The sequence below is a fragment of the Mus caroli genome, chromosome 14, assembly GCF_900094665.2.
Source record: "Mus caroli chromosome 14, CAROLI_EIJ_v1.1, whole genome shotgun sequence".
NCBI lineage: Eukaryota > Metazoa > Chordata > Mammalia > Rodentia > Muridae > Mus > Mus caroli.
The window spans coordinates 107367758-107385427 of NC_034583.1; the positions used below are offsets into that span (position 1 = coordinate 107367758).

The 17670-nt window shown below is 45.7% G+C and overlaps 1 protein-coding gene across 1 annotated transcript in view; it reads left to right on the forward strand.

Annotated features, from left to right (window-relative positions):
• The first annotated feature begins 235 nt into the window (after positions 1 to 235).
• The window catches only part of Gpr180 (G protein-coupled receptor 180), a 25234-nt gene continuing 7799 nt past the window's right edge, over positions 236 to 17670 (forward strand). Inside the window, exons 1-5 of the mRNA XM_021181791.2 lie at positions 236 to 448; positions 2846 to 3004; positions 10279 to 10479; positions 15896 to 16076; positions 16204 to 16253. Coding sequence (XP_021037450.1) covers positions 301 to 448; positions 2846 to 3004; positions 10279 to 10479; positions 15896 to 16076; positions 16204 to 16253 — 739 coding nt within the window. The 5' untranslated portion in view covers positions 236 to 300. The remainder of the gene's footprint in view (positions 449 to 2845; positions 3005 to 10278; positions 10480 to 15895; positions 16077 to 16203; positions 16254 to 17670) is intronic.

Here is a 17670-nt window from a genome sequence, read left to right on the forward strand (position 1 = left end):
GCGCAAAGGCAACCACGGCGATTGTTTCCAGTATCCGTAAACAGCATCCCTGGAGGGCTCCATTTAAAACAGGCGGGAATTAGCAGCATGGCTGGGGAGCGACGGGACCCGCACTGCTGCAAGTCCCGCCCACCGCGGCCGATGACTGGCTACTGTCCCCGGCTCATGGAGCGCGATCACACGTCTTATTGGCCGTCAGTCTCCGGCCCCGCCCCCTAAGCCCCGCCCCGCCCTCCGCTGCCGACGTGGGCTGCAGGCCGCAGGCGGTTGCGGGGCGAGCGAACGGAGCGGGCGGCGGGCATGGGCGGCCTGCGGCTGCTGGCCGTAGCCCTCACGTGCAGCTGCTGGTGGCCGCAGGGCGGCCAGGGCAAGACCCTGCGTGGCAGCTTCAGCAGCGCCGCGGCCCGCGACGCCCAGGGCCAGAGCATCGGCCATTTCGAGTTCCACGGTAGGTCCGGGCGGGCCGAGCGAGGGGTGGAGGCTCGCGGCCTCCCTCGAGCCCGGGGTCGGTAGGCGGCGGCCGCGGTGCCTCCCTCCCGCCACGTCGTCCGGCCCTCACCTGGATCCCCGCAGCACCGCGACCCTGAACCTTCACTATCGGGCTGCAGCCTAATTGCACCTGAAAGCCGTTTCCATTTCCCAGACGCTCCCGGTGCAAACCGGACCGCTCTACTGCATCTCCCCAGGGCTCTCCTCCAACTCCGCACTTGGCCTGATTGTATGCATTCGAGCCCTGTGGTTATGAGTGGATGTCAGCCCAGGAAGTTAGCTTCCCTGTTGTTTGTAAGACCGGTTGCACGAAACCTGCTTGGAGCGGATTTGGGATCTGTCATTGCCGCAACAGTTTAGTTATTACCATGTGCCTAGAGTTCATTTGGTGAAGACGGTGTTTAAGTGTTTAGAAAGTTTCGTGATTGGTACACTCTGGCATGTGTGTAAGAGTTGCACTTCATAAGTACTTCCTGGTATCCTCCAGGAAAATCAGTGGTCTTCAGTTGATGAAATTGCAATTCGTTCTACTAATTTTGCCCCGTTTATTTGTTCCCTTGGAGTGTTTTCTTGGTCCTTTGAACATTACTGCATTTCAAGGGAGTCATTTGCTTACTGAAGCTGAGATCTTCAGCTTCTATGATGGAGTTGCTTTAGAGATGCAGCCGTATCTACTGAAGAGAGGGTCTTAGGAGAAGAACATAGAAATCAGAAGCTGCCTGGCATGGGAAGGAAAGCCAAGTCCTGGGAACTTGTAGATTGGTGCTGTAAAAGGAGGCTTTAAAAACAAACATTGAAGGTTTTACAATTCTGAGAAAAACATGTCAGCTTTTAAAAATGTGAATAAACCCAGGTGAATGAAGAAGAGACCCCCAAGCAAACAGCTTTGTTGTATTTTTTTGTTCTATTTTTGGTCTCTTCACCACCTCGTTGTAGCAGGTCCTTTGAGACCTGACAGCACAGTCACTGTGATCTGGGTAGTGCTGGTAAGTCAAGGATCAGAGGAAGCTGTGATTTGTACTGTTCGTGCCCCACCGATAACTGATTGTAATTACCTTGTGGAGGGGAAATGGGCTAAATCTAGGTTATCAAACAGACACGCTGGATGCTGTTCAGGAAATGTTATCAAGTATCAGCTGAATTGAAAAGACAGGGTTCATGTTAAGTTGCCTACGTCTCATGGCAGGTTAGGGAGGGGGTAGGCCAGGTAGTTTCTCTCATATATTATGCAGATATAGTTCTCTTACGCCTCGTTGTTGCCAGGTTTTGGTCGATTCCAGCTAAATACATACAGTCAAGCTATGCTGAAACCTAACTGTCACTTATTACAATTTAAAGTGTTAATAGTACTTTAGAGTCACTTCGTAACACTTGATACAGTATACCGACTTACGTAAAAGACTTTTTCTTTAGGTACAGTGTCCATTTTAACTTATGTAAAAGGTTTAACCAAAGCAGTCATTCTGGTAACAAAAGACCTTAACCAGAAGAATAGAGGGTTGTAAAACGAGTCTCGCGTTTCCCCTCTCTTCACCCAGCGTCCCTTCACCCCCCCCCCCCCGCAGGCCCCTGTTTTCTGCTATTTCTATGCTAAAAATTTTTAAATTAATACTTTTGTTCATGTGTGCATTCCTGTACAAATAACATTACGTGTGTCCCTTTCATGCAGGTGTCTTTGGGAGTGAGAGTGAGGCCAATCCCCTAGAGCTGGAATTTTCAGATGGTGTGAGCTACCATGTTGGTGCTGGGAAGCAAACCCTTAGTCCTTTTCAAGAGCAGCAAATGCTCTTCCCGAGTCATCCCTTCAGCCTGTAAAGGGTTCTTAACTGGTTCTGGGTGCAGCCCGGCTCACTCTCTGTCATTCACCCCACATACTGTTCTAACAGTTGCTTTGTGAAAAGTCATAAGTATAAAAATATGAGTGTAAAATAGGTATCCCAGGCACGTGTTACCTGTGTTTATTTTCACATGAAAACATAATTAGGCACTAATAGCCTTGTCATGTTAAAAAAACCAGATACTTCAGGAAAAGTCTGTGTAGGTTATGAACAAGTGCATAAACACATGGATGGATTATAGAGAGAAGCAGAAGTTCTGTGATGATCAATGTCCGTGTGTCCCAGACGAAGCTTTTCAGTGAAATGCTACCATGTACCACTGCAGTCGCACGGATTCATTCCATGTTGGGTGAACTCTTGGGCCTGAACGAGGTGTCTGTTGTGTTGAGATTAATTTACATAACAAGATTTAAGAGCAGTTCTTCTACAAAAGCCCCATACTGTGGTGCGGAGTGTGGAGTGTTGTCTCCGTGCTTTATAGGAACAAGCGAGTTGATAATTTCTGTTTTAATGTCAAGGTGACCATGCTCTTCTGTGTGTCAGAATCAACAACGTAGCAGTGGCTGTTGGAAAAGAAGCTAAACTCTACCTGTTCCAAGCCCAAGAATGGCTGAAGCTGCTGGAGAGCAGCCCTGGCTACAGCTGCAGTGAGCGGCTAGCCCGAGCTCAGCTGACAGGTGAGCGCGCAGTCTTCCCTCGTCACTCGTCAGCTGCGGGGGTTTCCCCTTCTGATGTTGAAGAATAGTCCAGCATGGTACATGTATGTGTATGCTGAGATGTTTTGTGACTGCATACATGTAACTGCCATGATATTTTGGTTACTCTGTTTACAGCCGCATTTTTCAAAGGCTAGCCTTTTCTTTGTTTGAGGGATAGAATGCTTTTTCTCCTTTTATCACTCAAAAAGTTTGGAGACATCCAAATAATTTATAGAGGAGTTGTCATTTATACTATGTTTTATGTATTTCATGCTAATATGACATCATTTTCAGCTGGTTGTAGTCTACAGTGAATAACATTGGTTTGACTACATACTATTTGCCAGCCCTGTGCTAAACACTAAAGATGCTGTGTTATTTGATACAGCTTAGCCCAAGTGATGCTGTTTGTAGACTGTAGAGGCTTAGTCGTACCACGTTCTTATAAATCTTAGGGGTTCTCAACAGGGTCTCATGATTAGGATGCTAGCCACTGAGAGAGGGAGAGAGACAGAATGAGAGAGAGAGAATGAGAGAGAGAGACAGACTGACTTTTATATCTTAGGAATGAGGTACCTGCCATTCTGCCTGTTCCACCTGTAACTAACTGCTTGTAGGAGACAAGGTTAGAGCATCAGTATCCGTTTCTTTCTGCTGCTGTGGGAAGACACTATGACCAAGGCAGCTTATACAAGTTGGGGCTAGGGTTCCAGAGGGCTAGAGTCTCTGGCGGCTGAATGAAAACAGCACCAGGCAACTGGAGTTTAGTCAGGTGCTCACATCCTGACCCCACAGGCTGGAGGCAGAGAGCATGCTGGGATGACACAAGTCTTAAAACCTCAAAGACCTCATAATCCTTCCAAACAGTGCCATCAACTGGGGACCAAGTATTGAAGCACATGGTCTCTGAGGAACCTTCTCATTCAAGCCACCGTGTCATCCATGAGGAAAAGCCAGCAATCACCCTCTCCCCTTTCTCCTGTATTCATAAACATCATCCACACGCAGGATTGTGGATCCATCATCCCCTTCTAGCCTAGTCAGTGGAGCGTTCCCATTTCCAGGCTGTCTGAGTACCTGCAAGGCGGCGTCAGAGCAGGGGTGGCGGTGGTAGCTCCTTTCCCTCAGTGTCCTGGGGATGCTTGTTGCCCAGACATCCTCTCAGTCCTTAAGGATAACGCTGACAGGAATGAATCAGATCAATGTAAGGAAACGTACAGTCAGGGCTAGAGAGATGGCCCGGCTGTTGAGTCTTACTGCTCTTGCTAAGGACCTGACTTGTTGGGCAGCTCCCACAACCTTCTGTAAGTCCATCCCCAGAGGATTTGACACCCTCTTCTGGCCTCTGCAGTTTCCCTTCATCCCTCCCTCACCCCTCTCTCATACACACACACACACACACACACACCCCTCTCTCATACACACACACGCACTCATGCACGCACGCACGCACGCATACACACTAAAATTAATAAACAATATTCCATGACACTTCAATTACAGTAAGTGTGGAGTATTACTTACAGGGTATACGGTGGAATGGCGGTCTGAGGCCTGGTGTGTAGTGAAGTGTGTTTTGTGTGTGCCTGGAGGATGAGCAGTTCCAGAGCCTGGCGTGGCCAGCATGAGGGGCCCTGCCTGTTGACGTTCATCTGGCACCATAGAAACCTGTTCTTGTTCCAATGAAAATTCACGAGCAGGTTAAAAGCCTTGGCACTTGGACTGTCGTTTTGTTTTCCTACCCCACGTGGTTCATGTTGTATTGTATCCTGTATCCATATACAGAACACCCTTCCCTACATTGCCAGAGTGCAAGCCCACTAAACTGCAGCCACTGCTAGTGACTTGTGACAACCTGTTCATAAAACAATTGGACTGTGCCTGTTCTGTGCCCTCTGACATGCTGCGGCTGGATCATCAGCGTGGGGTAGACGGAAGACTGCAACCTTTGCCTTTGCTGTTATTGCTGTGCATCTCTTCCCTTCCTTGATCTTTCAAAGACAGGAGTATTCTACGAATTATGAAGTGAAAGAAAACAGGAGGGGCTGGAGAGATGGCTCAGTGGTTAAGAGCACTTGCTCTTGCGGAGGACCTGTGTTCAGGTCCCAGCGCCACATCTGGCAGCGCATAACTGCCTGTAACTAGCAGGAATCTGGAGGTGCTTCTGGCATCCGAGGGTACCTACACATACATAATTATAAAAAAGAAGAGAGATAGCAGGAGATAGGAATTTTAGAGGAATGAATAGTTTGTTAAATTTAGGAGCCTAAAATAAAGTACTAAAAATGCCTATATATTACATAGTTGTTACATATCTTTTCCATATATATTCTATGTAAAACATTGTGTCCTAGCTTGCTTCTCTAGGTAACAATAAAACATTGTTACTTAGAAGCAACCTGGGGAAGAAGGGGACAGTTGAGCTTACAACTGAATCATCAAGAGAAGCCTGGGCAGGAATTCAGGCAGGAACTGAGGCAGAGCCTGTGGAGGAATTCTGCTTACTGGCTCGATCCCCAAGGTTTGCTCAGTCTGCTTTTTATGCAACCCAGCACCGCTTGCTTGTGGGATCACCACCCACAGTGGACTGAGCCCTTCTCATTAACTGTCAATTAAGAAAATGCTCAACACGGCCAATCTGATGGAGGTAATTTCTTAACCTAGGCTCCCTCTTCCAAGATAACTCTGGCTTGAGTCAAGTTGACAAACCAGCTAGTGTATGTATGTATATAATATGTATTACATACATACATACATACATACATACATACATGTGTTATTAATTTCACTGGTTTTCTTGTTTTCAACAGAGCCCTAGCCATGCAGTGTTTGAATCTTCCGACTCAGTAATGTCATATTTATAGTGCGCTGCTGCTGCTCCCGCGCCTTCCGTGAGGAAAGCATAGCCTTTATTCCTGACACTGTAATAGGGCCACATACTCACTTTTGCGCCCCGTACTTTTGGAGCAAGCACATTTTCAGACTAGTAATCTGATTTTTACAATGTAACGATCTTAATAAACTTGTTAATTTTACTCTGCCCTTTGTAAAGCCTTATTTCTGGCTCACCTTGTGAAAATGACCACTAATCTGAAATATCAAATCTCCCGAGACTGAGCTAAGAGTAATTGTGAGACCTGGGTGGTGCTGGGAACTGAGCCCACGTCCTGTCCTCTGCAACAGCAGCAAGTGTCCTAACCACTGGGCTGTCCCACCATTCCTAGCATATATGAGATCTTCTCTCTCTCTCTCTCTCTCTCACTCACTCACTCTCTTTGAGTGTGTGAGTGTATGTGTGTAAGTGTGTGTGTGTGTGTGTGTGTGTGTGTGTGAGTGTGTGTGTGTCACAGGAACTGCTGCAAGCTTTGCTCCCAGTGCAGGTTTTTGTTTAATGCTAAAAACTTCTTTGTCCATTTTAGTTCAAAACAAACACAGAAGACATTTTAAAATTCTGAAAATTTCTCTTAAAAACTACATGATGCCAAATAACTTGTTGTCTGATGAAGTAGTTAAGTGTTGATATTTCGTAGAGAATGATCTCACACGTGTGATCCCTTTTGTGTGTACAGTATACTGTAAAAGTCATCTAGGCGTTCGTATTTTACTGTGAGCATCCGGCCAACAGCATTCGTTTCTTTTTATAACAATTGGAGAAGTAACCATTCCACCCTTGGTTGGTGATTCACATGTTGTTAATATTTGAGATACTAATTATACCCTCATAGAACATGCATGCTGTGCTGTAGTCTTTTGTCTCAAACACAATAGCACAGTAATGTCAAGAGGCTTGCTGCCAAAAGACAGTGAGACCAGAACCAAGCCAGTGTCCGTAGGAAGCACTGCCGTGTTTCCGTTTGATGTGAGTGCGTACGATTTAAACGGAAGCATCCGAAGCTGTGCCATGGTCAGATACACAGGCACGGTTTTTGTGCTATGGCGATGTGGGGAAAGTCTAAATGCTAAAACAACATCACAACAGGACTTTATGCCTGGGGTCCCAAGTATGTAACAAGAAATCTTATACTTGGGCAGCCTCATTTGAACCGTTTTATTGATGTGAAGTATTTATTAAGAGTCCTCAGGTACTAGCAGGAGCTAAAATTATAGCCACTTTAAAAAATTTATTTGTATTCTGAAATATATATTTTTTTTCTGAATATATGTATCTGAATATATATATTCAATATAATATATATATATATATACTTATACACATACATATACCACACACACACATATATGGGACAGAAGAGAGACAGCTTTTCTCTGTGTAGCCCTGACTGTCCTGAAACTCATTTAGACCAGGCTAGCCTCAAGTCTGGTATCTGCCTATCTCTGCCTCCAGAGTGCTAGGATTAAAGGTGTGCACCACTGCACCCAGCTCAGAATCTGTATATTTTAAAAAGTAGTTAAAGTCAGATATCTTAACTTTGACCAAAAAAACCAAAAACCAAAACCAAAAACAAATGATGTAATATTAATCAAATTCCCTTGTCCAGTTTAAGCAACAATGAGTGAAATGTTCAGTTGTAAAGTGTAAAGTGTCCTCCATCTTGAGTACCAGCTAGATTTCCCTGCATTTCAATCAGAATGCAAAAAGGTTGCTATTCCAGACACCATCTGTGCGTCCTCCGCTTAGACTTCATAACTGGTGTGTAGCATTTCCTTTATATCTGCGTGCGTGCGTGCGCGCGTGCGTGCGTGCATGCGTGCGTGCGTGGCTTTTGTTTTGAACCCTATGAAAATTGTCTGCGGGCATTATTGAGAGTTTGCCTTCTGTGCATACATGGCATGTATTTATTTTTAAAGAGTAATGACGCGTGTACATTGCTGTAATGACATTATTATACCTGAGGAAATGAATTATTTTATCAAGTCCTCTAAGGTTAGTCTATAGATGCAAATTTCCCAGTACCTCAAGAACTGCCTTCTTTATTGGATAATTTTTATAAAGTTGAGAAAAGTCCAGGCCTGGTGGTGGTGTTTCTCTGTGTAGCACTGGCTGTCCTGGAGCTTGCTCTACAGACCAGGCTAGCCTTGAGATCCACCTGCCTCCGAGTCCTTAAAGGCACGCACCACCACACCCGGCTAAAACTATTTCTTCTTAAACACTGACATGCTGTGAGAATAATCTAGAGTCAGAGATTGGACCCATCTTTTTGTTTTGAAAAATCTTTTCCTCCTGATCCTGGGATTGGCCCTAGAGCCCTACACATACTAATTGAACACCTTACCATGCTACAGCCTCAGCTCTGTTGGTTTTTTTTTTTTTTTTTTTTTGGTTTTTCGAGACAGGGTTTCTCTGTATAGCCCTGGCTGTCCTGGAACTCACTCTGTAGACCAGGCTGGNCTCTGTAGACCAGGCTGGCCTCGAACTCAGAAATCCGCCTGCCTCTGCCTCCCGAGTGCTGGGATTAAAGGCGTGCGCCACCACGCCCGGCTCCTCAGCTCTGTTGTTAAGGGTGTGTGCGTGTCTGTGTCCTGGTGTGAGTGTGTGTGTGTGTGTCCTGTATGTGTGTGTCCTGGTGTGAGTGTCTGTGTCCTGGTGTGGGTTTGAGGCTAGTAAGGACAGCAGGTTCCCCGTAGTCAGTTTCCCTCATAAATGACTTTAAGTCAGGTCTCACTGAGACTAGAGTGAGGCTGGTAGCCAGCAAGCCCTAATGACCCACCTCTCATAGTACTGGAGTTCCAGGTGCACACAGCCATATCCAGGCTACACGGTTTGGGACTTAGGTCTACAAGCCCCCTGCCTGCTGAGTGCGGTCCTCTGTTTGACGTTTACTGTAACACTGGGTCTCACTCAGTTGCTGGGGAGGGCGGGAGGGCCGTCGGCTGTGCTGAATTCACTGTAGCTGAGGCCGGAAGCTTGTGGTCTTCATCCGTCCGTCAGCCCCTCAGCGGGTGAGATCAAGGCCTGGCTTGTTCTAAGAACACTTGTTACAGACGCATACGCCACACACGGGATGGATGCTCATATACTTCCCCAAACTAGTCACATCAGGTGTCTCCATCCCTGCTGTTATCAGGGAGACAGAGAAATGGTTTGCTTGGTGACCTGCACAGCTAAGTGTTCCCTTATGCTGGTCTTTGTTATCTAAGAGCATGCCACTGCATTTTAGGGGTAAGTCCTGCCTCAGTTATTTGTGTGGGTTTTCTTTATTTGGTACACACAGAACTGCAGGTATCATACTTGTCCTAGGGTCTCTGTCGCTGTGAGGAAACACTAACCAAAGCCGCCTGGGGAGGAAAGGGGGTTGGTTGGTTTGTTTTTTGGCTTACATCTCAAAATCACTATTCATCATTGAAGGAAATTAGGAACTCAGACAGGGCAAACCCCTGGGGAGGCAGGAGCTGATGGAGAGGCCTCAGGAGCTGATGCAGAGGCCTCAGAGGGGTGCATCTTACTGGCCTGCTCCTCTTGCCTAGCTCAGCCTGCTTTCCTATGGCGCTCTGGCCAGGGATGGAACCGCCCACAATGGGCTGGGCCCTCCCCCACTGATCACTAATTAAGAAAATACCCTACAGCCAGATCTTATAGAGGTATTTCCTCAATTGAGATGCCCTCCTTTCAGACAGCTCTAGCTGGGTCAGGTCGACATAATGCTAGCCAGCACAACACTGCAGCCAGCTTCCAGTACAGAGCTCTGTGTACAGCATCCTGAGTTTCCCTGCTGGGTCATGTACATATGGGTCTGAGCCAGTAGTACGGTCATTCTTTTCTACCACTCATAGTTCCTTTGAAAAAGAAAGACCAGTGAGAAGAAATCTTTTTATAAATGAGGAGGATGTAAGTATTTTCTTAAGTAAACACTCATATTTAAATTAAGGAAGCTACTTCTGAAACCGTGATTGCAGCTGCTGCATGGCATGATAAGGTTAAAAATCATTATTTGGTATGTATTTTGCCATGTAAAATCATTTTTAAATGTATTAATCCACTGGAAACTTTGTAAAAAGTTTTAATAAAAAATAAAAAAGTTTTGGTAAAACCTGAGTTTTATTAAAAACTTGATTTCAATGAAACCATTTCTCTTGTGATATGTTATTGATACTTTTATAGTGATCTCACTGCTTAAAATGATCTTTTTTTTTTTGTCTGCTTTATAATCTCTATGCTTTATCCTAATATTACACCAGGACTTGAATTTTTGAGGGAGGCAAAAAAAAGAGAGAAAAGAGCAAGGTTTTAAGTGGGTTACGTGAGTGAAGCCTGCGAGCGAGCCCTGAAGAAAGCTCTTTCCTTTCTCCCTCAGTGACAGTGACCCAGACGGAGCACAACCTCACAGTGTCGCAGCTGCCCGCTCCCCAGACATGGCGAGTGTTTTATGCTGACAAGTTCACCTGCAGGGATGACTCAGAGAGTCCCCAGGGGGAGGAGATCCCCTTTGAGATGGTGCTCCTCAACCCGGACGCCGAGGGAAACCCGCTGGATCATTTTAGCGCCAGAGAGTCCGGTAAGAGGTGGGCTCGGGCATAGCATAGGTACAGAACAAAAAGCAGCCGAAGTGTAAAAAGAAATGTAAAGACAGAAAATGACAAGTTGTAACATATTAGCAGGTAGTTGTATATACAGGCTAATCAAATTTATGTGTTTTAGTTTCTTGATATAGTTTCAGTCTTTAGAATATTTTGGCATCATTTTTATAAACAAAAATGTTAAGGAATTGAATATTCAACATTGAGGTATAAACTGACTACTTGGTAGAAATTTCCCTCCGTAGCTCTGAACGGTTTCATGCCTTGCTTGGTTCTTCCCAAGTAATGGTCGCATCTGGTGTTTTCTGCAATCAGATTTGCCCCACAAGGCCTCCTTAGAGCTTTAGGTCACTGTGCCTTGCCTTACTGAAGTACCGTTTCGCCACACAGACGTGACACACGCGCTCTTAGTTGTCAGGGAAGCGCTGGAGCAAGGGTCAGGAGAAGGGTCAGGGTTCACTCCTTCATGAGTCACTGGCTGCTTGACAACGTCAATAAAGAAATGCCATGGGATCTCGTTAGCCACAGCAGATGAGCCAAGCAGGAGTGAGACCACGGGAGACTTATTGTCAAGGTCGGTGTGCCTGTCTGCCACAGCTAGGGAAACAGATGGGAGAACTGGTCACCATGGGGTGCGAAAGGATGAGCCTTCCTCGGAAGTTTAGAAGGACAGTGGGGGACTCAGGGTCTTAAGGAAGGAGCAGCCGCCGAGATGTTTGCGAGTACAAATTGGCTTAGGTTATGTTTGGCTAGTGACACCGCAGGCTGGAGACTTACTAGAAGTTAGTCTGTCATGTTTTTTTTTTTTTTTTTTTTGGTTTTTCGAGACAGGGTTTCTCTTTATAGCTCTGGCTGTCCTGGAGCTCACTTTGTAGACCAGACTGGCCTCGAACTCAGAAATCTGCCTGCCTCTGCCTCCCGAGTGCTGGGATTAAAGGCGTGCACCACCACGCCCGGCTAGTCTGTCATGTTTTGTCTTTGCAAGCTGTGCCAGTGTTCCGAGTACTGTAAGATGGACAGACAGCATTCGGGGAGTGGCGGGGGTGGGTGGGGGTTTGGACTGATGGCCCTCATGTGGTTTGAAAAAGCAAGACTCCATATTTCCTGTGACACTTGTTTACTGGAAAGGACTGCCCTGCTCTTTGAATACCAAATCTCTGAATTCCTAGTCCTGACTCCTAGATCAGGCCTTTTTTATCCTCAACCCTCGTTGGGCATCTGAACTTCAACACTACAGCATGACATAATCCCAGTTGCTGAGATGGAGCCTCTAAATGCACATCATCTTGCCCTGGCTCTCCCTGAACTGTGCCCACACTCCAGTGGTTCCTAGCATGCCTCCTAGTGGGAGGCAGAGCAGGCAGATCTCTGTGGGTTCAAGGCCAGCCTGGTCTACACAGTGACTTCCAGGCCAGCTAGAGCTATATAGTGAGGCCGTGTCTAGAAAGACAAACAAATACATACATACATACATACATACATACATACATACATACATACATAAATTAAAAGTACATTTACATCTCCCTGCTGAGACTCAGGCTTCTTTTGGGTTATAAGCTAGACACTGAGGCAGAGCCCTGCAGTTGCTTCTAACGTTAGAAGGCTGTATGTTACTTTCTGTGAGGGATATGCTGGGTTTGTGGTACAAATCTTAAGAGGGTCCTTCCTATTATATAGCATTTGTGTCCAGAGGACAGTCCCTAGTTCTTTTATAAACCTACTAGTGTGTCTGATTATATACCCTGGGTAAGAACATTTTTTCCCTGTATTTTTTTTTTTATTGAGAATTGACTCCATCTGAAAATTTTAAATTAAGTAACCTACTACAATCTACAAACAACATACAATTAATGTTGTACGCTATTCTCTTTAAATTTTACAATTTTGGTCCAGTTAGTGCATTCTAAATCTAGACTGTGCTTAGTCCCTGGTTTGCAGTGCAAGACTCATTTTACAAAACCAACTAAGCAAAGTTGACACTACCTGCCATCATATTCCTAAGTAGGGATATAAGGCCTTTTCAAGTAGAAAAAGTGGAATTACTTTAAAAGGTTAACCATGAATTTAAGAAGGAGTGAGGGGGGCGCTGGAAGTGGAAGGGAGGGAGAAATGATAGTGCACATGTGAGTCCTGAAAAAGAAATGTCAACAATGGGAAGATTGAAAGCTTGTTTGGAGTTCTAGAATCTTGAGAGCTTGTTACCTAGAGCAGCACACAACTGATTTTTATTGAAATAGCTTGATAGGTTTTGCTACATTGTCTCGGTCTCAGCAGACACCTTCATGTTTTGCTACATTGTCTCGGTCTCCGCAGACACATTCATGCCTTGCCTTTATGCTTTCCCGGTTCCCCTCTGTTCCAAAGTTACCTGGCCCAGCTTAGTGCTGGTGAAAGTGAGCAGCTGAGGGCTCAGCCGAGCAGAAAGACTCCCTATGCACATGGTGAGATGGTCAGCAAGTAGCTTAAGAAAAAGGTCTAAGGCTTGTTCTCCGGAAGATGAAGCTCTCACTGGGCGTCCGTGGCCTGACCAGGCTCGCACGCCTGCGCTTGTTAGCACCCTCCTTCTCAGTGTTGGAAAACGTGAGGGTAGGCAGATCATCAGATGGTTTGAGGTCGTGCGTGAGGGTGGGAAGACGGTGCTCTGAGACAAGTTGGGCTGGACAGGATGGTGCTGTATCCAGCGTCCCTCGCTCGCTCAGGTGAGGCTGAGGCACTGCAGCCATTCTCTAAGCATTCCCTGCTCAGTCTTATCAAAGCGTCTTTAAGGCTTGCTTTATAATCTCCACATTTTCTTGTAAGTGTTCTCCATCTGCTACGTGTTCCTCTAAGTCTTCTTTAAGTGGACTGACCTAGTTACCCACCTGTTGTAAAATTAGATTTGAATTCCAGTGTGAACAACACAAATTGCCTTCTTGTGACTGCTAGAGGTAGAGCAAAAGTAAAATCCACAGCTGAAGAGACAGACGTGGCTTAGAGATGAGCTGCTTAAAAGGAAAAGCAATCCTAACGCCCAGAGTGCACAGCCAGCTTTGCTATCTTTAGTGTTTTATGGACGGGCTCAGGGTAAGGCCTCCTTGTCCAAGAGTTCATTAAAAGTTTGAGTCATGAATTTTTAATATGTTAATCCAATCATATTTTTCTCTCTTTGTAATCTTAGCTTTTCCTGGGAGATATATTTACCACTGAATAATGTCCCTTTGTCCTTAAGTTATTTTGATTTTTTTTGTAAATAGTCACAGTTTTCATAATCTGTTATATAATGAGTAGTAAACTCTGATCCTGTAATGGGTACTTTACAGAGTATTACAAATAAATAACTTTCAGTAGATGCTTTGTAGAATTATTTAATATGAAGAAGGAAAAATTAGAAACAAAAATGAAGACAGGAAGGTGTCAGGAATTTTGCTGACCCACAGCTGCTAACATTGGAAGCATCTGCACCTCCTGCCTTGTTCCAGTACTGTAATCAGCTCAGGATCATAGTGCCGCTGTTCTACATGCAGCCTCTCCCCTGCCAGCTACCCTGCTACCCCAGCTACTCCAGCTACCCCAGCTACTCCAGCTACTCTAGCTACCTCAGCTACTCCATCTAACCCAGCTACTCCAGCTATTCCAGCTAACCCAGTTACCCTAGCTATCTCAGCTACTCCAGCTACCTCAGCTAACCCAGCTACCCCAGCTAACTCAGCTTCTTCACTTCACTGAAACCATGAGCTCATCACTTGTGTGGTAGAGCAGGAGAGACACCCAGTGGTAGGAGAACTTCTTGCTGATTTTGGATCTTTTGCTGGTGGACCCAACATGAGGAGTTTGAGCCTTTTTTTTCTGGGAAATCTGTCTCCTGGTTTGCTTTTCCAAAATGACTTGTTGGATAATAAAAGTCTTTTCTTCATGAATTGGCATTTACCCCAAATGGGAAGCTAGAGAGAGCAGTCTCAGGATTCTCACTGGAGTGGGAGCAAGTGCAGCTCCGTGCACAGACCTGGTAGAGAGCCCTGTGTGCTCACCCTTATTGCACCCTAGTGTTCAGTGGAGGGTAACAGCCCTGCTCTTAGGGGCTCCTGTGAATTCAGCAGAGTGCATGTCCATGGGTGCAGCAGCCACAGAGGAACAGTATCATGTGAAAAGTGGTCAGTACTCAGTACACAGCACACAACACGGTACACAGCACACAGCACACAACATGGTATAATACCTGTTTATACAGCATTTATACTGTACTGGGGATTGAAGATCATCTGCAGATGGTTTGGAGTTATATAGCAGATATGCTTTGGGTTTTATACATAAATACCATGCATTTTATTTAAAGGAGTTCTGATGTCTAAGGGCTTCCTGGGACCAGTCTCCCTTGGCTTGAAAAGACTGACTGACTTAATGCCTTAAACTCAAAACTATGAAATTCCCAGGCTTCTAATTTGAAGTGTATTAGAATTTTATTTATTTATTTATTTATTTTGAAATTTCACAGATGAAAACTCAAGTCCCAGTCTGCTTATCGTAGGGTCCCGTGGGTACTCCAGGAGACCAGTGGCAGAGGGCACATCATGGCGTCTTCTGCTGCTTTCTTACTCGGTTCTTACCTATGCCACAGTCTCCTCTGCTCATAGCCTCTGCCCACTCAGAGCTGACGTCATCACTGCTGTGTGACTCCGGCCTGGTCTAGGTTAGCGCTTCCCAGCTGCAGCTCTCAAAGCCCACCTTCTGTGTGCAGCCATTTGACTTCTGAGGGGCAGTATGGCTCATCTAACTTTGTTCTTGGCTATTTGGATTGGTGGCTAATTGTTTGTTGTCAAGGTTCTTTGCCAAAATGGAATTCAAGGTAACAGAACGAGCCAAAACTCTGGTCCCCACATGTTAACTTATATGAGAATCACCTTAGGGCTTTCCAAAGTGGACTGTGTGGATTCATCCTCCGGTTCCTGATTCTGTGGGTCTGAATTGGGACCCAGGAATTTGCATCACAAGTTGTCTGATTGTGTTGTTGGTCAGGGACCACACTTGGAGAAGCACGGTCAAGGTTAGACAATAAATGTTGCTGGCGTTCTCGGGACAGCCGTGCACCCTGAGCTTACGAGGTGTCTCACTGAACATTGAAGCCACAGCTGGCTGCTTTAATGTGAAACACTTTTGATTTTACAGTGAGTCTTCGTCCTGCCTTGAGGGATTTTGTTGTTTCATGGGTTGACTTTACCGAGGTTGTTTTAAGTGCCTTCTTATAGGTCAAGCTTGGACCCAAGGCGTGCGCATGGGCAAGGGGACAGTTAGTAAATCCCATCTCTCTTCCTTACACAGCAGATGTGTTCAAGCACTAGAGAAGGAGAAGCAGACAGGAAAGCCACCTGACGCTCTCCCATTTTACTGAAGCCAGCCCCCTCTCTTCTCTTCCAGGGCTCCACGAGTTCTTTTTCCTCCTCGTCCTAGTATACTTTGTGACTGCGTGCATCTATGCGCAGTCTCTGTGGCAGGCTATGAAGAAGGGAGGACCCATGCACACCATCTTAAAGGTCCTCACCACTGCACTGCTGCTTCAAGCCGCTTCAGCCTTAGCTAATTACATCCACTTCTCCAGGTAAGCCAGCCCCAGTGCTCATCACACAGCCAGTTCATCCTAAGTAGTCGGCAGTCATGCTTGCTTTGATTATGAGCATTTCTCACACTGGTAATTTACGCTGACGCTCTGCTCTGCAATTACTCAGGTACTCCAGAGATGGGCTAGGAGTGCCTCTCATAGGAAGCCTGGCAGAAGGTGAGTAGGTTACTGAGCATTCTTTCAAAGATAGGTTTGCCATCTTGTTTTTCTTCTTAAAAAAAAAAAAAAAATCAGTCAATCAAACAAACAAACAAACCAACCTTTATTTTCAGCTAGTGTTGTAGCTCGGTAGTAGAGTACTTGTCTAGCATTGAATGAGGACTGGGTTTAATCTCCAGCAATGTAGAGTATGATGATGGTGGTGGTGATGATCATGATGATGGTGGTGGTGATGATGAAATTATTATTTTTGCTGTAGTGTAGTTTTTCTGCTTCAGTTTATCTAGAACTAAGCTTAACTGAATTAAGACTATAGATTTAGTTCTCAGATCGTGTTTGATCTTACTTCTTCATTGTTTATTATCCACATTCACTCCCTCAGTTTATCCTCAATAAAGGGTAGGTCTGCTTTGGTAATCCCTGTTTTGCAGAGTGGGTGCTCAAAGCTGCTCAGTGTATACTCCACAGGTCAGTCAGCTTGTGAGCGTCAGAGCCCAGCTTTCCAGTCGCATCGCACAGGATTCTCTCGGTTGTAATGTTGTAATTCTCTTTTCTCGTAGACCGACTTTCTCTGTTTCTGATCCAAGGCTAGTGCACTTATAATTAAGCTGACCTCATGTCTTTGTTCTTTCTTTTATAAGAGAAACTCTTAGTAAGTAATTTTAAAAATGCTTAAAGGTCTTATAATCATGACATTTTAAAAAGAACTTGAGAGTGAAGTCAGGTCTTGGGCGGATCTTTATGCTCAGAAACTAAGGTTTGGGCTCTGGAGCCATGCTAGATCACCTGTCCCATCTTCCTGCAGTTCCTGGAGTCTCGCCATGCTGTGGCAGGCGGTCTCTCCATAGCGCTCACTCATCTCCTCAGCCCTCCCTGCGCTAGATCTCATCACCCATGGTTATTACGGAGTTTGAGGAGCCTTTTGTTACCGTGTGACATGAACACGAGGCAGTTGTCCTCAGTGAACACCATCTAGACCTTGGCTTCCCTCTTTCTTTTGAATATGCATGAGCATTCAGTGGGATCATGCAGGCCAGAGTGTAGAGATGGCTTAGGTAGCTGGGAGCCTGACATCTGGAGAGGCAGGGTGCACACCACAGACCTCAGCAGAGACCTCTCAGAACCAAGGGTCAGTGAGGATTTATTGAGGAAGCTCTGGGTGCCTGACTGTTCCTGTCAGGTCTGGGCATGGAAAGGCTTTTTTCTGAAGCAAGGGCTCTACCTCCAAGCTATATTCCCTGGCATTGGAGGGTGGGGTCTATTTTGTGACTGTCCTTGAGCTTATTGTGTAAGTTGTTAACAAGCAGTTGTGGCCGGGCAGTGGTGGCGCACGCCTTTAATCCCAGCACTTGGGAGGCAGAGGCAGGCGGATTTCTGAGTTCGAGGCCAGCCTGGTCTACAAAGTGAGTTCCAG